The sequence below is a fragment of the Haliotis rubra genome, unplaced genomic scaffold, assembly GCF_003918875.1.
Source record: "Haliotis rubra isolate DU_JTF1 unplaced genomic scaffold, ASM391887v1 Scf1241, whole genome shotgun sequence".
Classification (NCBI taxonomy): Eukaryota; Metazoa; Mollusca; class Gastropoda; order Lepetellida; family Haliotidae; genus Haliotis; species Haliotis rubra.
The window spans coordinates 57842-82490 of NW_025765161.1; the positions used below are offsets into that span (position 1 = coordinate 57842).

A 24649-nucleotide genomic window follows, 5' to 3' on the forward strand; every position below is an offset into this window, starting at 1 on the left:
TTATAATGGGTTCGGGTCATCAGGTTACCAAGACTACAATTGTCCTATTCCAAAGGAACCTGGATCCTGCAGGGATTGGGATAGAGAACTTTGACAATGGGCCATTTTCAGGATTAATTGCCATTTTCTGAATTTAGAATGGGCCACTGCCCTTGTATCAATAGCAAATTTCAAAATTTTAATGGGCCAATTTTTATTCTAATGTGCAAAATGGCCCATGGCCCCTGCCTTACCCAATCCCTCATCCTGGTGTTGTACCTTGCTGATGGTTTTGGCTGGTCATGTGGACAGTCAGTCAGAATCTCTGGAACTGGCAGTTACATAGACTGCTTGTAGCCAATACATACAGTCACATTTGTCTATGTGTCTGTACATCTCCTTTGTCAGTGTTTTACTGCGGGGACTCTCTCTGACTTAAGCCACCAGGCCCAATCCCATGTCGAATACCATTCAAATCAGTCTAGGAAGCAAAGCTATACCTGCTAAAGCTATGTACAAGACATGAGGGCATACAGCTAGTAAGGTTTGTAGATTCAAAAGTTTTTGGCAGACTGGAGATGCAACATTAGATTATGACCATGACCATGATCATATAAGGACCACCATAATGAAATACTGTCTTAAGTACCATTGCATATAGGCATAAGCAACCACTAAGGTTTATGGCAGGTTTTTTCTGTGCTTGATGACTGACTGACTGAGTTATGTTTTACGCCGCTTTTAGCAATATTCCAGCAACATCACGGCAGGGACACCAGAAATGGGCTTCACACATTGTACCCATGTGGGGATTCGAACCCAGGTCTTCGACGTGACGAGCCAACGCTTTAACCACTAGGCTACCCCACCGCCCCCTGTGCTTGATGAGATTGGTGTGGAAGATCAATGCAATGCAAAGAAAAGACTTGATATAGTTGTAAACATGAACAAACATGCAAATAGCCACCAGAAACATGGTCCCAAAAAATGAAAATGGCAACATATATGGATATCATGTGTTAGAATGACTCTTGGAGCAGTTCAAACCCTATATAATGATCACTTATTGCTATTCAGAACAGCTAAGGATTCATTTAATAATTTGTTTTCAAACTGCTTCTTTCACTGATTAACAATTAACAATGAAAACAAATGAAAATTATGTTAGGAGCCATGTTTAGACAAGGCTAAAACATTGCTGGCACAGGCTGCATATGAATATTTCATAATGATGAAAATTAATTTATGTCAAACAATTTTTTAAATAATTTATTCCTTTTCATCAATAGGCTCATTTTCCGCCTCATGACTACAGCCTGTGCATATTGATATCTTCATGTTGTCATGTTTAACAAAACAAACACATATATACATAACATTTATCATTTTCTGACAAAGTTCAACCTTCATCAACCAAGTATTTATCAACTGTTAACAAGATACTGAATAACAGATCCTATAACATGGCATTTGTCAAAAGTCAACACCCTACACAAATTTATTATTACAATTGTAACAGTCAATTTAAGTTAGTTAAGATTTATAGACACATTGGCAACATTTCAGCCAATAATTTTAACAGGATGCAAACAAAGTGCATGATTTATATAACAGTCGATAATATCAAAGTATCAAATATATGGTAGAATACTGTCTGATACGGGGCCATATCTAGCTGATTATTGAAGCAATGGTAAAATGTAAATTGAAAGGTCTGTTTATGCAGGGATGTTATAAAAAGTTTGTTACAAGTGACTTAGACAAGTTAGAGAGTATCAGTCAAGGTACCATTAAAGTTATATACAACCAGTCCAGGTCAGCTTGACCTGACCTTCACCTTGACCACCAGTGAAGAGTTGAAACTTCAAAGTCAAGGCTGAGCCTTAATGTAAATCTTCTGGCCTACTTTAACAGGTCACATGAGAACTGTGCTTGTGTTCTTGAATGACAATAACATTGCTAAGTCTATCAGGTCATGATGACAATTAAATGGGAAGGGAAGGTTCATACCGATCCCGTCTCCAGCTAAAATACTACTGAAGTTTTTGCTCAGAGATTTAGCTGCTTCTGAATGCACAGCCACATAATCGGAAACAGTTGCTTCCCAAAATTGATTTTCCACTTAGCAAGTAATCATAGTATTTCATTGGCACAATAGCTGCTTGACAACCTAATAACTTGGCAATCTAACACCTTGCAGAACAGGACAGAGCAGGATGTTGCTCATTGCTCCAGTTGACCAGGATACTGTACGATCTGGCTTAACATTGTTATTGCTGGCCAGGACAGAGCAGGATGTGACTCACTGCTCCAGTTGACCAGGATACTGTTAGATGTGACTTAATGCTGGCCAGGACAGAGCAGGATGTGACTCATTGCTCCAGTTGATCAGGACACTGTACGATCTGGCTTTACATTGTTAATGCTGGCCAGGACAGAGCAGGATGTGACTCATTGCTCCAGTTGACCAGGATACTGTACGATCTGGCTTAACATTGTTAATGCTGGCCAGGACAGAGCAGGATGTGACTCATTGCTCCAGTTGACCAGGAAACTGTACAATCTGGCTTAACATTGTTAATGCTGGCCAGGACAGAGCAGGATGTTGCTCATTGCTCCAGTTGACCAGGATACTGTACGATCTGGCTTAACATTGTTAATGCTGGCCAGGACAGTGCAGGGTGTGACTCACTGCTCCAGTTGACCAGGATACTGTACAATCTGACTTAATGCTGGCCAGGACAGAGCAGGATGTGACTCACTGCTCCGGTTGACCAGGATACTGTACGATCTTGCTTAACATTGTTAATACTGGCCAGGACAGAGCAGGATGTGACTCACTACTCCAGTTGACCAGGATACTGTACAATCTGACTTAATGCTGGCCAGGACAGAGCAGGATGTGACTCACCGTTCCAGTTGATCAGGATACTGTACGATGTGACTTAAGGCTGGCCAGGACAGAGCAGGATGTGACTCACTGCTCCAGTTGACCAGGATACTGTACGATCTGGCTTAATGCTGGCCAGGACAGAGCAGGATGTGACTCATTGCTCCAGTTGACCAGGATACTGTACGATCTGGCTTAACATTGTTAATGCTGGCCAGGACAGAGCAGGATGTGACTCATTGCTCCAGTTGACCAGGATACTGTACAATCTGGCTTAACATTGTTAATGCTGGCCAGGACAGAGCAGGATGTTGCTCATTGCTCCAGTTGACCAGGATACAATGCGATCTGGCTTAACATTGTTAATGCTGGCCAGGACAGTGCAGGATGTGACTCACTGCTCCAGTTGATCAGGATACTGTACAATCTGACTTAATGCTGGCCAGGACAGAGCAGGATGTGACTCACTGCTCCGGTTGACCAGGATACTGTACAATCTGGCTTAACATTGTTAATGCTGGCCAGGACAGAGCAGGATGTTGCTCATTGCTCCAGTTGACCAGGATAATGTACGATCTGGCTTAACATTGTTAATACTTGCCAGGACAGAGCAGGATGTGACTCACTGCTCCGGTTGACCAGGATACTGTACAATCTGGCTTAACATTGTTAATGCTGGCCAGGACAGAGCAGGATGTTGCTCATTGCTCCAGTTGACCAGGATACTGTACGATCTGGCTTAACATTGTTAATGCTGGCCAGGACAGTGCAGGATGTGACTCACTGCTCCAGTTGACCAGGATACTGTACAATCTGACTTAATGCTGGCCAGGACAGAGCAGGATGTGACTCACTGCTCCGGTTGACCAGGATACTATACAATCTGGCTTAACATTGTTAATGCTGGCCAGGACAGAGCAGGATGTTGCTCATTGCTCCAGTTGACCAGGATAATGTACGATCTGGCTTAACATTGTTAATACTGGCCAGGACAGAGCAGGATGTGACTCACTACTCCAGTTGACCAGGATACTGTACAATCTGACTTAAGGCTGGCCAGGCCAGAGCAGGATGTGACTCACTGCTCCGGTTGACCAGGATACTGTACGATCTGGCTTAATGCTGGCCAGGACAGAGCAGGATGTTGCTCATTGCTCCAGTTGACCAGGATACTGTACGATCTGGCTTAATGCTGGCCAGGACAGAGCAGGATGTGACTCACTGCTCCAGTTGACCAGGATACTGTACGATCTGGCTTAATGCTGGCCAGGACAGAGCAGGATGTGACTCACTGCTCCAGTTGACCAGGATACTGTACGATCTGGCTTAATGCTGGCCAGGACAGAGCAGGATGTGACTCACTGCTCCAGTTGACCAAGATACTGTACGATGTGACTTAATGCTGGCCAGGACAGAGCAGGATGTGACTCATTGCTCCAGTTGACCAGGATACTGTACAATCTGGCTTAACATTGTTAATGCTGGCCAGGACAGAGCAGGATGTTGCTCATTGCTCCAGTTGACCAGGATACTGTACGATCTGGCTTAACATTGTTAATACTGGCCAGGACAGTGCAGGATGTGACTCACTGCTCCAGTTGACCAGGATACTGTACGATCTGGCTTAATGCTGGCCAGGACAGAGCAGGATGTGACTCACTGCTCCAGTTGACCAAGATACTGTACGATGTGACTTAATGCTGGCCAGGACAGAGCAGGATGTGACTCACTGCTCCAGTTGATCAGGATACTGTATGCAGTGATGTGACTTAAGGCTGGCCAGGACAGAGCAGGATGTGACTCACTGCTCCAGTTGATCAGGATACTGTACGATCTGGCTTAACATTGTTAATGCTGGCCAGGACAGAGCAGGATGTGACTCACTGCTCCGGTTGACCAGGATACTGTACAATCTGGCTTAACATTGTTAATGCTGGCCAGGACAGAGCAGGATGTTGCTCATTGCTCCAGTTGACCAGGATACTGTACGATCTGGCTTAACATTGTTAATGCTGGCCAGGACAGTGCAGGATGTGACTCACTGCTCCAGTTGATCAGGATACTGTACGATGTGACTTAATGCTGGCCAGGACAGAGCAGGATGTGACTCACTGCTCCGGTTGACCAGGATACTGTACAATCTGGCTTAACATTGTTAATGCTGGCCAGGACAGAGCAGGATGTTGCTCATTGCTCCAGTTGACCAGGATACTGTACGATCTGGCTTAACATTGTTAATACTGGCCAGGACAGTGCAGGATGTGACTCACTGCTCCAGTTGACCAGGATACTGTACGATCTGGCTTAATGCTGGCCAGGACAGTGCAGGATGTGACTCACTGCTCCAGTTGATCAGGATACTGTACGATGTGACTTAATGCTGGCCAGGACAGAGCAGGATGTGACTCACTGCTCCGGTTGACCAGGATACTGTACAATCTGGCTTAACATTGTTAATGCTGGCCAGGACAGAGCAGGATGTTGCTCATTGCTCCAGTTGACCAGGATACTGTACGATCTGGCTTAACATTGTTAATGCTGGCCAGGACAGTGCAGGATGTGACTCACTGCTCCAGTTGACCAGGATACTGTACGATCTGGCTTAATGCTGGCCAGGACAGAGCAGGATGTGACTCACTGCTCCAGTTGACCAAGATACTGTACGATGTGACTTAATGCTGGCCAGGACAGAGCAGGATGTGACTCACTGCTCCAGTTGATCAGGATACTGTACGATGTGACTTAAGGCTGGCCAGGACAGAGCAGGATGTGACTCACTGCTCCAGTTGATCAGGATACTGTACGATCTGGCTTAACATTGTTAATGCTGGCCAGGACAGAGCAGGATGTGACTCACTGCTCCGGTTGACCAGGATACTGTACAATCTGGCTTAACATTGTTAATGCTGGCCAGGACAGAGCAGGATGTTGCTCATTGCTCCAGTTGACCAGGATACTGTACGATCTGGCTTAACATTGTTAATGCTGGCCAGGACAGTGCAGGATGTGACTCACTGCTCCAGTTGATCAGGATACTGTACGATGTGACTTAATGCTGGCCAGGACAGAGCAGGATGTGACTCACTGCTCCGGTTGACCAGGATACTGTACAATCTGGCTTAACATTGTTAATGCTGGCCAGGACAGAGCAGGATGTTGCTCATTGCTCCAGTTGACCAGGATAATGTACGATCTGGCTTAACATTGTTAATACTGGCCAGGACAGAGCAAGATGTGACTCACTACTCCAGTTGACCAGGATACTGTACGATGTGACTTAATGCTGGCCAGGACAGAGCAGGATGTGACTCACTGCTCCGGTTGACCAGGATACTGTACAATCTGGCTTAACATTGTTAATGCTGGCCAGGACAGAGCAGGATGTTGCTCATTGCTCCAGTTGACCAGGATAATGTACGATCTGGCTTAACATTGTTAATACTGGCCAGGACAGAGCAAGATGTGACTCACTACTCCAGTTGACCAGGATACTGTACAATCTGACTTAAGGCTGGCCAGGCCAGAGTAGGATGTGACTCACTGCTCCGGTTGACCAGGATACTGTACGATCTGGCTTAATGCTGGCCAGGCCAGAGCAGGATGTGACTCACTGCTCCGGTTGACTAGGATACTGTACGATCTGGCTTAATGCTGGCCAGGACAGAGCAGGATGTTGCTCATTGCTCCAGTTGACCAGGATACTGTACGATCTGGCTTAATGCTGGCCAGGACAGAGCAGGATGTGACTCACTGTTCCAGTTGACCAGGATACTGTACGATCTGGCTTAATGCTGGCCAGGACAGAGCAGGATGTTGCTCATTGCTCCAGTTGATCAGGATACTGTACGATCTGGCTTAACATTGTTAATGCTGGCCAGGACAGAGCAGGATGTGACTCACTACTCCAGTTGACCAGGATACTGTACGATCTGGCTTAATGCTGGCCAGGACAGAGCAGGATGTGACTCACTGCTCCAGTTGACCAGGATACTGTATGATCTGGCTTAATGCTGGCCAGGACAGAGCAGGATGTGACTCATTGCTCCAGTTGATCAGGATACTGTACGATGTGACTTAATGCTGGCCAGGACAGAGCAGGATGTGACTCACTGCTCCAGTTGACCAAGATAGTGTAGGATGTGGCTCAGTGAGCAAGGAACTGGGATAGCAGAATATGGCTAAATACCCAAGCTGACTTGGGTTGCAAAACACTGATTAGGACAGTGTTGAACTTAGCTTAAAGCCTGAGCTCACTAGGACAGTGTTGACGTTAGCCTAATGTCTGAGCTGACCAGGACAGTGTTGGATATAGCTTAAAGCCTGGGGTGATAAGGACAATTTTTAGTGTAGCATTAGGACAGTGTTTTGATTATGGCTTAATGCCTGAATTACTAAGACAGTGTTGGGTGTGGCTTAATGCTTGAGCTGATTAGGACAGTGTTGGGTGTGGCTTAATGCCTGACTGACTGACTGACTGAGTTTGGTTTTACGCGGCTTTTAGCAATATTCCAGCAACATCACGGCGGGGGGACACCAGAAATGGGCTTCACTCACTGTACCCATGTGGGGATTCGAACCCAGGTCTTCGGCGTGACGAGTCAACGCTTTAACCACTAGACTACCCCACCGCCCCCTTAATGCCTGAGCTGATTAGGACAGTGTTGGGTGTGACTTAATGCCTGATCTGATTAGGACAGTGTTGGGTGTGGCATAAATCATTCACTACTGTAACCAGGTCTCTCAAATGTTAAGTTCTACTTCTGGCAACAAAGGAAATGGAAAGCACTAGTCACTCCTGATACATAATTATTTAATAAGGAAAATCACAAATGATAATCAAACAATTTATAAATTGATAAATAGAGGTTACTGGGTAAACTATTTATCGAACATATCCTGGCCTGTAACCTGACTGACCTATCATAACCATCACACTTTTATCATTTCGTAACTAGTTGCCAAGAAAACTGATCCAAATAAATGATTAAGAATGTATAACCTTAGTATTCACCTGGATTCCATAACTTTGTGCCAGTTACCAGAATCACTTGATATGTATCCTACGAGCCCTCAGTACAAATGCTATAAGCTAGTACATTGCAGTTTACAAAACACAAAATATTTATCAAGATGTTCCCCCGGAAAAACATTACTGCTAATGAACTAAATGACTATCTGCTTGGTACGAAAAGATCTTCATGAATAACCAACAATTAGTTTCTTGTTCAAGGCTGCATTTTGTTGACACAGGTCTTCATTGATACTCGTGATGTTGATCACTGGATTGTCTGGTCCTGTCTGATTATTTACAGACCACCACCATATAGCTGGAATATTGCTGAGTGGGGCATAAAACAAACAAAAAACAAAACAACATCATAAAGCTTGGGGCATTGAAGGACTCCACAGATTACTGTTGTGAGGAAATGTAGGGGTCACAAACATGAATATATTTTGACATGTTTTTGGTGCATGGAAACATTATATACATCTCCTTGGTGATGATGTTTCAATCTTCAATCTTGATCATGCTACAATTACAAAACTCTACACAATGAACTGTGGCTCCTTAGAAGTCTGGAAGACCCATACCTCATATTCCAGGGTATATTCCATGAATCATACTGTTTATTATGTCCCTATTATTTGTGTGAAAGGATATTTCTCACTGGCTTCATAAACATCATCACTAAGCATTTATGACAAAGTAAATTACTTCGGCCTGTAAGTAAAAATTTTTTTAATTGTGCCTTTACATTTTCTCTATGCATTGGTAATAGGGAGGATTTCAACCCTGGGGTAAAAAGAATAACGACTGTACATCTAAAATGTGTGTTTAGATGCCAGATCTATGTAAGCTCTTTCAACTGTCTGTGACATACTAACATAAACCTCAAGGTCAACAGTTGGGGTGAGTTCAGTAAACAAATCCCCAAAACACTTGTGTTACACTGCAGCCATCTGTCAGTTCCAGCAGTCCAAACATAAAGCTTCGAAGACTATAGAAATGATTTACTTTATTAGCATGGTAACCCATGATTTTACAACAAACCAAAGGCTGGAACATGAACCTGCTGGCACTGGACAAGAAACCCTTTCAAGGACACATATTCCTTGGATTTCACATTTATACATAGAATTACATGAAAGCTTAAATATTACAGCCATTCTGCTCAAAAGAGGTTGCATATTATCATAGATAATTTGTCATGCTATGACTGAGTAAATGTAGCATGATAAAAGAATCAAGTTTTCTTTACTTCTTTTCAGAAGTATGTATACATTAGTTTGTGCCCAAACCATTCCAGTCCACAAGCCCAAATTTGGCCATATGCATCATTTTCAGTAGGTTTTGAAATAAGAATACAAAACACAATTCTCTGTCACTCAGGCTTTGGACCATTCTCTTCCCACAGAGGTTACTCCTGTCATATCTTCCTACATAACCTCTGTTCTAATACGACCCTTTCTTGGTGTCAGCGTTCAAGGCTCGTGATTGGAGACAAGCCGATTTAGTTGTGCAATCAGCGACGTTGTTTCAAAAGTGATCAGTCGCAAGGCCTCGGTAATTTCCGTATGCTTCGGGAAAACTAGAACCTCTTCCCGAGAGCGATGCGCAAACGTTTCTTCTAGACAGAACTCAGTCATGTAATGGCGTATCAATGGCGTCTCCATCGCCCTCGTTGACAACGGACAAGCTAGCCATTAAACGTCTTGTGTGTAACATCAACACAATTCCCCGACAGATGGGGGATATTTGTGGCCCCGCATTTGCTTGTGTTAGTCAAATTGAATCTAAGTCGATGTAACCGTGTTCTTTGCGATCTTTTTGCGCTAGGGAGTTTTTACGAGGACCGGGAAATATGGCCGTATTAGAACAGAGGTTATGTAGGAAGATATGACAGGAGTAACCTCTGTGGGAAGAGAATGGCTTTGGACAAGTGGCTAGCATTGCATACTGTAATATTACATTTCACATGTCATATTTGTTGATGAATAGTTGTGTTTACAATATGTAGTTTCGACAATTCCAAACACGTCACCACACTGTGACATTGTCCATGTCAAATACCCCATAGCTTCACCATGCACATCGCTGTGAGTGTGAGAGAGTGGACAGGTTCAAGAAACCTTTGCAGTCAGAATGAGATACATCTCTCAGAAGAGTACAACTTTGGTGAACCACACGAGTATGGTGCTGCCATACCATGTACCTGATAATCACAGCAGGGGAACCAAAGCATTCAAGTACAAGTAACCTTGTGTAAAATTAATAATGCAATTTTACTTCTAATACTACAAAAAATATGTTAAAGAGCACTGCATGAGAGATGAACTTTGGTAACATAAAAGCATCAGGTATTCCTTAACTTATTTCGAAAAGCATATGAAATTGATGAGAAGCTGAATTTTATCAGATCAAATTGAGAGGACAAACTTGTTCTTGGAATTACCACTGACTGACTGAGTTTAGTTTTACGCCGCTTTTAGCAATATTCCAGCAACATCACGGCAGGGGACACCAGAAATGGGCTTCACACATTGTACCCATGTGGGGATTCGAACCCGGGTCTTCGGCGTGACGAGCCAACGCTTTAACCACTAGGCTACCCCACCGCCCCTCTTGGAATGACCAACTTACAAAACAGCTAAGGTGTGGAACGGGATACTCACTTGTTAAACATGTGGTTGTCAACTCTGATCTTGCTGAAGGCCTTGAAGTCATCGGGCATGAGCATCACACGGAGGTTCACATGGTTCAACTCATTTACCTGAAACAACACATAAAACGTCAGATGATGACAACAACATGTCATACATCAAAAGCAGGGTTTTACACAGACTTTTAAAAAATGGGAGTCATGGTGACTCACAATATTTATTTTGGGGAGTCATTTTTCAATATTTGGGAGTCATGAAAATTGTAATATTTCTTTGTGTTAATCATTCTCAGAATGTAACTATGTATGTCACACCACCAAATGAAACTACAGCATAGTTCAATTCAGACAGCCAGGATTACTGTCACCTCTGAGCTCTCTGGAACAATCTGATAGCTCTGTAAAAGTCAAACTATCATCGAACAATATCATTTTTTGCTTATCAAATCGATTTTATTGAACTGAATTGTGAGGGCCACATAGAAAACTTACGTCAAGTTAACAGTATTTTGAGTGTCATTAAAGGTCACATGCAACGCAAAACACAACTTTTCAGATTCTGATTCCTTTCGGTATGGACTTCCCGAAACAAATCATCAAAAATGCAAATTCATCTTATAAAGTTGAAAAATAACGCGATGAAAAAAACCGAGCGAAATCGGAGTTCAAACCTTTCACTAATTTTCCCCCGACTTTTCGGGGGAAAACTGGTTTCAACAGCTGGGCTGCGCTCATAGTATGTGCGCAGTGAAATAGGTTCGCGCAGCTTGGAAGCGGGTTGTCCGGTGAATACTCGCTGAAGGCTTTGGTGTGAGCTATTTTTCTAATGTTTTGTTGATATCTCACAGGCACGAGCTTTTTATATGTTATGACAGTAAATTCACTGTTTATATAATTTCATTTGTCAATTTCACCACACGTTCTTCTTACCGAGTCACTTTCTCAGTTTGATACTTAAAAGCAATGTCATTATTTAGCGTTGACAAAATTTCTAACTGTGATATAGATATGATCGTTTTGTCACAGACAAAACTCAATGTCTTGTTTTATTGACACCTGTGTGTCTCAACAATTCCTGCCTGTCTGCTAATGACAATATTCAATACACAGCTGCTATCACTGACCACATGCAATTTGAACTTAACACCAATCAGGCTATACACCATAAACAAAATGCATTGATTTATGGCCCGAGTTCGGTCTCTGTCACATTATGTAATTACACAGACAGGCAGGTGTGATACTTGAACAAATGACATGTTATGATGTTTGTTGATTGTAAAATGTTAAACACAAAAAAATGAGCATGTATTTACAAAACCCAACATCTCTATATGTACACACACAATGAGCCGTGGGGCATCTGCAAATGAACCAGCCGTTACACTTGAGTGCACACCCACCCGCTCTCACTAGGTTCGGTATCCCGGCTTCTTCGTTTCTTGGTAAGTAACCCCAAGTACACAATTTTGCACTTTGATTTGCGATTGTACGCTCATAATTTTGTTTATATGTTTTTTCATAACCAGCAATGTATATTATATGTCATGAATAAGTGCTAATTGTGTTTTAATTATGTATGATTTTTGGGGGTTGCATGTGACCTTTAACAAAATTGTTGCGTCAAATACGCAGGAATCAGGCGTCATGTAAAACCCTGCAGATGATGTTAAAGGTCACATGCAACCAAAAAATCAAACATAATTAAAACACAATTATCACTTATTCATGATATATAACATACATTGCTGGTTATGAAAACACATATAAACAAAATTATAAGCGTACAATCGCAAATCAAAAGTGCAAAAGGATCGGAGATTTAACCAGTAGAGATTGTGATCGGAGTCTCTTCCAGTAGAGATTGCGATCGAAGTCTCTACTGGTAGAATCTCCGATCCTACTAGTAGAGATTGCAATCGGAGTCTCTACCAGTAGAGACTCTGATTATATCGAATAACCTATACAATCGCAATCTCTACCAGTAGAAGCTCAAAGCTGATCCTACTAGTAGAGATTGCAATCTAAGTGAATATTTAGAAAAACAAAATTTATTTTCGTATATTGTATAATGACGTCTTCCATTGAAAAGTGCACACTGTTTGTCCAACTTGATGTTTACAAACACTTTGAAAGTAAACATTGTTACTTTGTTTTCATTTATGATTGTTATTGTACATAAATATAACTCTAACCCAAATATATTTCTGGCCGGTCATTTCCCCACCTTCCTGTTTTTGTTGCAGTGTTCACGAATAGCGTCTGACCCTCTGACAATCCGGCAGATTGTCAGACGGTCCGATAGAAGTCTGCAACCTGCCGGCCCCAGTGTCTGACTGTATATTTCATAATGACTTTCACTGAATTTGTTATATATATGACATGTGCTACTTGTTTGCTGTTTATGTTTGTTAATAATTTCAATGCCAATTATAAGGAATATTAAATCTGAAATGTGTGTTTAATTTTATTCTATGGGTCCTGTGCATTTTCAACGGGTCAGACAGACATCTGAAACTACAGGACCCAATGTCCTGTTACTATGAAACACCATTTGTGAACACTGTTGTTGTTGTTATAGTACAGTTATGGGATTACAAAAAAGGCTCGATAAGTAAAGTAATTATTGTTATAAATGGCAGCTAAAGGTAAATATAGAAAAAACTAAGGTATTCGGCTATGTGTGGGTTAATCAAGATGTAGGTTGTAATAACAGTTTTATTTCAAGTTTTAAGGAAAGGTATATTGCTATTGATAACCAGTGTTTCTTTGAAAGTATATCAAGTTATTCCAAACTTAGGTTATATAAATCTGTTAAAAGTGAAATTAAATGTGAGGATTATTTATTGCTAATTAGTGTACCAGTTTACCGTATTGCACTCTGTTAGCTCCGATGCTCTAATCATCAACTGCTAATCGAGGAAAGACGAAAGATCGGCCTAGCAAGGAGCGAAAGATTATGCCATTTTTGCATTGTACCCATTTTTGAGTCTGAATATCACTTCTGCTTAGAATGTAATTTTTATAATAATCTTCGTCAGGCCCTGCTCCCAAAGTATTATTACACTTCTCCATCTCTCCATAAATTTGTACAATTGTTGTTATCTTTGTTGTTTGCCACAGATCAATCTGAGTTTCTACCATTTGAATTGGAAATGGTACTGGTAGAATCTCCGATTGTACCAGTAGAGACCCTGATTGCAATCTCTACTAGTAGGATCGAAGATTCTACCAGTAGAGACTCCGATCGCAATCTCTTCTGGTAGAGACTCCGATCGCAATGTCTACTGGTAGAATCTCCAATGCTACCAGATCGCAATCTCTACCCTGACATATATATAGAGATGTTGGGTTTTGTAAATACATGCTCAGTTTTTGGGTATAACATTTTACAATCAACAGACATCATAACATGTCATGTGTTCAAGTATCACACCTGCCTGTCTGTGTAATTACATAATGTGACAGACACCGAACTCGGGCCATAAATCAATGCATTTTGTTTATGGTGTATAGCCTGATAGGTGTTAAGTTCAAATTGCATGTGGTCAGTGACCGCAGTTGTGTATTGAATATTGTCATTAGCAGACAGGCAGCAGACACACAGGTGTCAATAAAACAAGACATTGAGTTTTGTCTGTGACAACGACACATCTATATCACAGTTAGAAATTCTGTCAACGCTAAATAATGACATTGCTTTTAAGTATCAAACTGAGAAAGTGACTCGGTAAGAAGAACGTGTGGTGAAATTGACAAATGAAATTATATAAACAGTGAATTTACTGTCATAACATATAAAAAGCTCGAGCCTGTGAGATATCAACAAAACATTAGAAAAATAGCTCACATCAAAGCCTTCAGCGAGTATTCACAGGACAACCCGCTTCCAAGTTGCGCGAACCTATTTCACGGCGCACGTGCTATGAGCGCAGCTCAGCTGTTGGAACCACTTGAATTCCCCCCCAAACGCTGGGGGAAAATTAGTGAATCATTTGAACTACGATTTCAGCGGGGTTTTTCGCGTAATTTTTTTTTCATCGTGATTATTTTTTCAACTTTATAAGATGAATTTGCATTTTTGATGATTTGTTTCGGTGAGTCCATACCGAAAGGTATCAGAATCTGAAAAGTTGTATTTTACGTTGCATGTGACCTTTAACAACATATCACAGATTAATTGATGTCAACATCATATCACATATCAGCTGATGTCAACACATCACAGATCAGTTCATGTCAACATCATATCACGGATCAGCTGATGTCAACAACATATCATAGCTCAGTTGATGTCAACAACATATCACAGATCAACTGATGTCAACAACTCATCACAGATCAGCTGATGTCAACATATCACAGATCAGCTCATTTCAACATATCACAGATCAGCTGTCAACAACATATCACAGATCGGTTGATGTCAAAATCACATCACAGATCAGTTGATGTCAACAACACATCTCAGATCAGCTGATGTCAACAACACATCACAGATCAGCTGATGTCAACATATCACAGATCAGCTCATTTCAACATATCACAGATCAGCTGTCAACAACATATCACAGATCGGATGATGTCAACATCACATCTCAGATCAGCTGATGTCAACAACTACAGATCATCTATACTGTATCATGTCTCAGTGAATAACAAACTAAGTGTGTATTGTAAGATCATGATATGTCATCAGAAAGGGTGTATTGAAAGTTTATAGATGTTAGTTGATGAATGTGATGTATATGAAGTGATATGAAGTCATCAGAAGTGTGGACTGAAAGTGTATGGATGTTAGTTGATGATATGAAGTCATCAGAAAGTGTGGACTGAAAGTGTATGGATGTTAGTTGATGATATGAAGTCATCAGAAAGTGTGGACTGAAAGTGTATGGATGTTAGTTGATGATATGAAGTCATCAGAAAGTGTGGACTGAAAGTGTATGGATGTTAGTTAATGACATGAAGTCATCAGAAAGTGTGGACTGAAAGTGTATGGATGTTAGTTGATGATATGAAGTCATCAGAAAGTGTGGACTGAAAGTGTATGGATGTTAGTTGATGATATGAAGTCATCAGAAAGTGTGGACTGAAAGTGTATGGATGTTAGTTGATGATATGAAGTCATCAGAAAGTGTGGACTGAAAGTGTATGGATGTTAGTTGATGATATGAAGTCATCAGAAAGGGTGTATTGAAAGTGTAGTACTAGTGTTCAATAGATGTCATAAAGTTCATACTGAAGGTGTTCATGGAACAAAGTGCCTGTTTACAAAAATAGATGTTTTAGCAGATACATTTTGCTTCATACTAGCATGTATTCTGAAGGCTCTATATATTCTAAACTACTAATGCATGTTGTGGGCAACTGAACAATTCTGATTTGTCAATACTTTCAATGGAAAACCAAACGAAATGGTGTCACCATCACATCAATGAAAGCATATCTAAACATGATCAACATTTAAATCTCAAAGCTTCAAAAGTCTTAAACTGCTCAATATCTACTTAATCAAATCAACACGAATAAAGCCTGTACAAAAGTCTACTTGATCAGACTTGTATTTTGGTATTATTTACATTAGATGTTAATTTAATTAGTGTATGGACTAGTAGTTTTAATCTTACTGACTGACTGAGTTTGGTTTTACGCCGCTTTTAGCAATATTCCAGCAACATCACGGCAGGGGACACCAGAAATAGGCTTCACAAATTGTACCCATGTGGGGATTCGAACCCGGGTCTTCGGCGTGACGAGACAACGCTTTAACCACTGGGCTACCCCACCGCCCCATTTTAATCTTAATGCTAACAGCCATAAGAACTAACATAACAGGGTTCAAACCAGGAGACAATGTTGCAGACAGATCAATATTGACAGCATCACATTTGTTTCAATACACCCAAAGCATCAAATAAAACACTTGAAATTAGTTTTGAAAACTAGGTGGACACATACTTCAGACCTTATTTCAGCATAACTCAAGACTAAATCTTCATGATCCTGTGACCTGAATTCCAGGACCTGTTTCCTTTGCAGGTCCAATCACCCAAAACACCATTGCCCTAATGTAGCAGCCATCCAGATACGGGCAATCTTGAAACACCATCCAATGCCATCACATTTTTCTGGGAAGAATGAGGGAGTGAGTTTTGTTTTACGCCGCACTCAGCAATATTCCCGCTATATGGAGGCTGTCTGAAAATAATTGAATCTGGACCAGACAATCCAGTGATCAACAACAGGAGCATCGATCTGCACAATTGGGAACCGATGACATGTGCCGACCAAGTCAGCGAGCCTGACCACCCGATCTCGTTAGTCGCCTTTTACGACAAGCATTCTGGGAAGAATGTGAATTGGGGTATTGAAAAGGGCAAAGGCTCATTTTTCTCAGCACTCTTCAGAATCATCATCATGACAACAAACAGTACCACCGTATTTGTACATCATCACATCAGTGATCATACCAGTGTTCACGAATAGCGTCTGACCCTCTGACAAATCCGGCAGATTCGCCAACGGTCCGATAGAAATCTTCAACCCGCCGGCCCAAGACTGTATATTTCACAATGACTTTGACTGAAGTTGTTATATGTGACATGTGACACTTGTTTGCTGTTTATAAATCGTATGTTTGTTAATAATTTCAATGCCAATATAAGAAATATTAAATCTTAAATGTGTGTTTAATTTTGTTCTATGGGTCCTGTGAAATTTTCAATGGGTCAGACAGACATCTGAAACTTACAGGACCAAAAGTCCTGTTACTTTGAAACACCATTCGTGAACACTGCATACACAGGAAATACAGACTCAGATATGTGCAAAACCTTTATCCCTAGTATATCTTGCAGCTAGAAACATGGAAACATTTTACTATCAGTGCATTTGTCGGGCCTAATCCAGTGGCTCCTAAATAGACAGCAATCAGTGCTAACTTAAGAGACCAAGCTGCACCGCCCTGCAGGTGTTCATCATTGACAAGCAAGTCGATGTATTATGTACATATTTTCAATAGGCTGTGGCAGCCTCAGCAAGTTTTCCTAGTTTTATTTTTAGGATTCATTGTTAGTGTTTCTTTTGTATAGGTCATGATGACATCACTTTATTAACATGAGTCAAATCATCAGCCACTCATCTGAAACCTTACAGTAACCAAGTAAGCTTAGCTGGTAAAAATGCATCTGATTATTTCAACACTAAAATCTACTGAAAATGATTCGAGAGATCTGCCATTATCAGGGCAAACTTTTTGACAAAGATTGTAACTTGTGATGCTTTTGGTTTACATGAATGACTACATGGCAAAATTTTGGGTTTCATTGATAAAACCTGGCTTCATCTGTTCTACCGGGTCTTCGGCGACGGCGAGCCAACGCTTTATTGAATCTCTTATTGAATTCCTATAAGAACAATCTGCTCTAATAGAAACTACAACTTAATGCAGTCTTTTACCACAGTCTCAACTGGTATCTATAACAGGCTAATACACTATTAGGCAGACAGATTGCCTGACGACTTTGCCAGGGTACAATGTCAGTTTTCCCAAGCTGATGAACTCAGAATAACATAATCATGATAATAACATGAACATCAACGAAAAGGGTTGATGACAGCATTTCATCAATTTTCCTGTTACTGAATATCTGATACATGATCAGATAAAGAGTATTGGCAAAAATATAATATTTTACCAGGACTTGACAAATATATAATTTTCTGGAACTACTATGGGCCTGGGAGACCTCCACTAAAAGTCCATGTCTTTGCCAATATTTTTGGACTGTGTTATATGTACTTGTGCAAACAAAGGCATGTGTTCTACCTGCACTAATGATGCATTCCTTCCGACCCCTGCACTCATCCAACTCTCACATGTTTGAACTAAAAGATGTTATGGCACTAGAACTATTTGTTTAAAATTTCCCTTGTGTGATTGTAATAATGAGTTGAATTCGCAAATACTAAAGATTAAACAAGGACTGAACAAAACTATTTTGATTTTGCAGATATTGAAACTTACGACGACATTAATTAAGGCAGTGTTCGCGAATAGTGTCTGACCCTCTGACAAATCCGGCAGATTTGCCAATGGTCCGATAGAAGTCTACAACCCACCAGCCCCAGTGTCCGACTGTATATTTCACAATGACTTTGACTGAAGTTGTTATATTTGACATGTGACACTTGTTTGCTGTTAATTTTACTTATGTTTGTAAACAATTTCAATGCCAATTATAAGAAATGTTAAATCTGAAATGTGTGTTTAATTTTATTCCAAGGGTCCTGTGAATTTTCAATGGGTCAGACAGACATCTTAAACTTACAGGACCCAATGTCCTGTTACTTTGAAACATCATTCGTGAACACTGTTAAGGTTGATCACATGATTTCATGGAATTTGGAATATAAAGTGAAATTAGAGTTAAGTAGGCATTTTCGCTAAATATTTGCCTCATGACTAGGACTAAAACAAGCACAATACATAAGATGCCATAGGTACAGACGATGCTTGAACAATCAGTTTATGAGATGTGATGTGTTATAACTATGACAGGAACTGATGGAATTACCTCCACAGGGTTCTACACAGACTTTTAAAAATGGGAGTCATGGTGACTCATTTTCAATATTTGGGAGTCATGAAAATTTAATATATCTTTGTGTTTATCATTCTCAGTATGTAACTATGTATGTCACACCACCAAATGAAACTACAGCATAGTTCAATTCAAACAGCCAGGATTACTGTCTCCTCTGAGTTCTCTGGAACAATCTGACAGCTCTATAAAAGTCAAACTATCATCGAACAATATCATTTTTTGCTTATCAAATCGATTTTATTGAACTGAATCGTGAGGGCCACCTATAAAACTTCCGTCAAGCTTGACTCGTATGATAATATTTTGAGAGTCGTTAACAAAATTGTTGCGTCAAATACGCAGGAATCATGTGTCATGTAAAACCCTGCCTCCAACACCGGCAGAAATAACACTGCACCACCTGTAAGCAATAGAACACTGCACCACCTCTAAGCAGAAATAGCACTGCACCACCTCTAAGCAGAAATAACACTGCACCAGACCGTGGAAATAACCTCACACCACCTGTATAGCATGGTGGAAATTATATCACACCACCTGTAAACTAGGAACAATAACACTGCACCACCTGTAAGGATGGTAGAAAAAAGACCGCACCACCTGTAAGCATGGTGGCAATAACACTGCACCACCTGTAAGCATGGTTGAAATAAGACTGCACCACCTGTAAGAATGGTGGAAATAAGACTGCACCACCTGTAAGAATGGTGGAAATAACACTGCACCACCTGTAAGCATGGTTGAAATAAGACTGCACCACCTGTAAGAATGGTGGAAATAAGACTGCACCACCTGTAAGAATGGTGGAAATAAGACTGCACCACCTGTAAATGGTGGAAATAAGACTGCACCACCTGTAAGAATGGTGGAAATAAGACTGCACCACCTGTAAGAATGGTGGAAATAAGACTGCACCACCTGTAAGAATGGTGGAAATAAGACTGCACCACCTGTAAGAATGGTGGAAATAAGACTGCACCACCTGTAAGAATGGTGGAAATAAGACTGCACCACCTGTAAGAATGGTGGAAATAAGACTGCACCACCTGTAAGAATGGTGCACTGCACCTGTAAGAATGGTGGAAATAAGACTGCACCACCTGTAAGAATGGTGGAAATAAGACTGCACCACCTGTAAGAATGGTGGAAATATCACTGCACCACCTGTAAGAATGGTGGAAATAACACTGCACCACCTGTAAGAATGGTGGAAATAAGACTGCACCACCTGTAAGAATGGTGGAAATAAGACTGCACCACCTGTAAGAATGGTGGAAATAACATTGCACCATCTGTAAGCAGAAATAACACTGCACCACCTGTAAGAATGGTGGAAATACGACTGCACCACCTGTAAGAATGGTGGAAATAACATTGCGCCATCTGTAAACAGAAATAACACTGCACCACCTGTAAGAGCGATGGAAATGACACAGCACCACCTGTAAACAGAAATAACACTGCACCATCTGTAAGAATGGCAGAAATAACACTACTCCACCTGTAAGAATGGTGGAGATAACACTGTGTAAGAATATAACACTGCAAAACCTGTAAGCATGTGGTGCACCACCTGTAAAATAACACTGCACCACCTGTAAGAATGGTGGAAATAACACTGCACCACCTGTAAGAATGGCAGAAATAACACTACACCACCTGTAAGAATGGCAGAAATAACACTGCACCACCTGTAAGAATGGTGGAAATAACATCTCATCACCTGTAAGAATGGCAGAAATAAGACTGCACCACCTGTAAAAATGGTGGAAATAACACTGCAAAACCTGTAAGCATTGTGGAAATAACACTGCACCACCTGTAAGAATGGCAGAAATAACACTGCACCACCTGTAAGAATGGTGGAAATAACACTGCACCACCTGTAAGAATGGTGGAAATAACATCTCATCACCTGTAAGAATGGGCTGTAAAAATGGTGGAAATAACACTGCAAAAGAATAACAATGCACCACCTGTAAGAATGGCAGAAATAAACACTGCACCACCTGTAAGAATGGTGGAAATAACACTGCACCACCTGTAAGAATGGTGGAAATAACATGGCAGAAATAACACTGCAAAACCTGTAAGCATTGTGGAAATAACACTGCACCACCTGTAAGAATGGCAGAAATAACACTGCACCATCTGTAAGAATGGTGGAAATAACACTACACCACCTGTAAGAATGGCAGAAATAACATCTCATCACCTGTAAGAATGGCAGAAATAACACTGCACCACCTGTAAGAATGACTCAATCACTTCAGAATCAAGATGACCGACATGTCTGCATGACAGCCTATAAATATTCATTCATCAGACGACCTTTCAAGAAAGAAAGTCAGATGTATATCAAGTGTGCTCTGGTTTTAAACATGTCAACATGACAATAACTGTTTAAAACTCCAAGGTTTTATTTAAACATTTATCAATGACTCTAGATACATTTGAATTCAAAAGATAAGGATGTGGATTTATTTATCATCCAAAATCATTTGTGCAATTATTTCAGTGTGAGAACAGTAACAACAAGTGCCTTGTTAAGTGCCATCTTCAGTGGCAGACATAAGGGAAGTCACTTCACTGATGTCATGCTATGCAAGGCATTGTGATGCAATTTCATCATGTTCATAGTAGCAATACCTCTTGATCTCATCTAAGTAATTCTTCCTCAAGTTCCTGTAGACCTCATGTTTGGTATGATAAAATGCTGCAGTATTAATGGCCATTTGTCAAGCACAAGTAAATATGAACAAGAAGTAAAAATACGGGTCTCGGTGACAGGGATACCTTGAGTGTTCAAGAATAGCATACTGCATCACTTAAAAGCAGATAACCTCCAGAACAGCTGTAACTTGTAACACTGTGTCATGTTATGATACGAGAACCATTGTATATCATGTATATTATCATGATGATTATGACCTGGTAATCCAGGTTTAGTTTTACGCCGCTTTTAGCAATATTCCAGCAATATCACGGCGGGGGACACCAGAAATGGGCTTAACACATTGTGCCCATGTGGGGAATCGAACCCGGGCCTTCGGCGTGACGAGCCAACGCTTTAACCACTAGGCTACCCCACCGGCCCCTGGTAATCACACTATGGCCACAATTTTTAACTTGTTATACCTGTTATTTACACGGAAATATCTGTCAGCAGAGAGAGAAGTAAAGAAGGCAATTCATATTTGTTTTGAGGCTTCCTCTTTCACTACAGGTCAACCAGTATATAAAAACAATACCATGTTTCATGTGGGAGGGGAGAGTGTAACACAGCTGTTGCTTTAGGCATTGCAACCCTGCAGAATGATGCAGCCACACTGTCAGTACTGTCACATACAATCCCTTCAACCCTCAATTTGAAGTCCAATAAAAATCAAAATATCCCACGCACACAAATACACTTCACAGTTTCGAATTCTGCGGGAAATCTCCTGTTTCTGGATACCATCCACTATTATTTTAGACGAAGCTCAAATGCTGGAAATGACCTTTCAAAATAGGCTTCATTGAAAATGTCGCCATTTTTGACACAGTACGAGTGAGTGAGTGAGTGAGTTTGGTTTTCAACGCTTTTAGCAATATTCCAGCAATATCACGGCGGGGGACACCAGAAATGGGCTTAACACATTGTATCCATGTGGGGACACAGTACGAAGTCGCGATGCACAGCGTTATTTGCTGTATGTTTTGAAATGTGAAAATCGGATAATTACTGGGAGTATTGAATTTCAAAAATAGCATATTCATGATCACTGATATCAGTTTTACATGAAATTGCTAATGATAATTCTGAAACGTTGCCGATGAATCTAGAATCAGTTGGGATGTTTTCGAAAATACACTTACATGAACGCCGTAGAGCGCTTTCCGCCATATTGGATAGTGTCTACAAAATCACGTTTCGCGAAGGCCCGTATTGAGACGCCCATTACATTACGTCATATTTCATATTCAGCTTCGAAAAATGCATCACTGAATTCCCCATACATTTTAGAATCAAATTACCAACTGTCTAGATAAAATGAGACGAAACATATTGGGTGTGAAAACGAACGCTGTGCTCGAAAGACTGCGCTGGTTCGAAATGTAAACAAAGACAAATTCCGATTTTACACTGCGTAGCATTTTCTGAATTTTTCAACATTCATAGGTCTATTCATTGCTTGCAATGGCTCAATACCTTTGGAATGTGCATGAAAAGAGTAAATTATAAAAAGATACAATGCAATGATTTGATAATTCATAAGAAATTGTCAAAGTTCCCATGCAGCGTGACGCCATGACTGAAGCAACATCGTATTGGGTTTACGGTGGTTTATTCTTTGAAAGTTTTTTATTGTTTGAATATCTGAATAATATTTACATAAGAAATTGACACATTTAGTGCAGTACATCATATTCTAAACCTTTACACATCTTCCATTGCATACTTATGAAGAGAAATAGCTACATAATCATAAACAAAGAAAATTCTTATCCCAAACAAAATATTCAGGTGTTCTGAAATGTTATATTTCATTTACGTTGCCAAACAGGTGCGTGTGTTGCTCACAAAAAGATATGCAGTCAAACTGTCTAATTGTTCATATATTCAGGACATTATTTAAATGGAAAAATCAGTCATTTTATGTTTAAATTCTGACATAGAAGCCAAGACCTTTCACACAATTAATGGAAATTAGGTGAGATATATATTAATCAGCATACCAATGTCGTCTTTTTCCGACATCGCAAAATGCATAAAACAAGCAATGACGTCAACTACAATGTTGTATTATTTTCAGCAATTTCATTACATTTGAAGATATGGCTAGTACTCTGGTAATAACGATGCAAAATTAGTCAAAATACATCTACACAAACAGGAGAATATGGGAATCTAAGAACTAACTTATACATCGAATAGGGCCATCCAAATCGCTATTACGTGCTTTGACATGTAGTACGTTGTCATCTTTTCTTATAAATTGTGAAACTACCAAATAGTTTGGTTCACTGTGAACAAAAAATAATGAAAGTATAGCGTCCATATCCACAACAAATACTTTCCATGTGATATGAGTTACATTGACCTAGTGTTAAGCATAACAGAGTTTTTCTTAATATCTGTGGCAGACCTATTTCCTCTGAACAAGTCTAGATAAATCCCTGTATGAATCTATGATGTTCAATGATAATCACTTATGTATACATGGACACTAACAAGATATATGATGACACTTGTTATGATGCTGACACACTGATACCTTACTTGACAGTGATATCTACAGATTAGAGATAAGTGACAGTTTGATACTGCAGTTGTTGTGACTGGCCTTGACATGGCCTTATATAATCAGTGTATCTTTGCAGTGACCGACTTATGTCACTTAACCCCAAATGTTACATAATTTTGCATTACACTATTACTCGCCATTCCCAATGGTCATGTTAATATTAAAACTTTCAAACCTTCAAACAAATGCAACTTACACTGGCATTAAAGATATATTTTTTAA

At 40.4% G+C, this 24649-nt stretch overlaps 1 protein-coding gene across 1 annotated transcript in view; it reads right to left on the minus strand.

Annotated features, from left to right (window-relative positions):
- The window catches only part of LOC124266257 (phosphatidylinositol 5-phosphate 4-kinase type-2 alpha-like), a 55604-nt gene that overhangs the window by 26862 nt on the left and 4093 nt on the right, over positions 1 to 24649 (minus strand). The window contains 1 exon segment of the mRNA XM_046701071.1: positions 10544 to 10641. Within this exon segment, the coding sequence (XP_046557027.1) occupies positions 10544 to 10641 (98 nt within the window).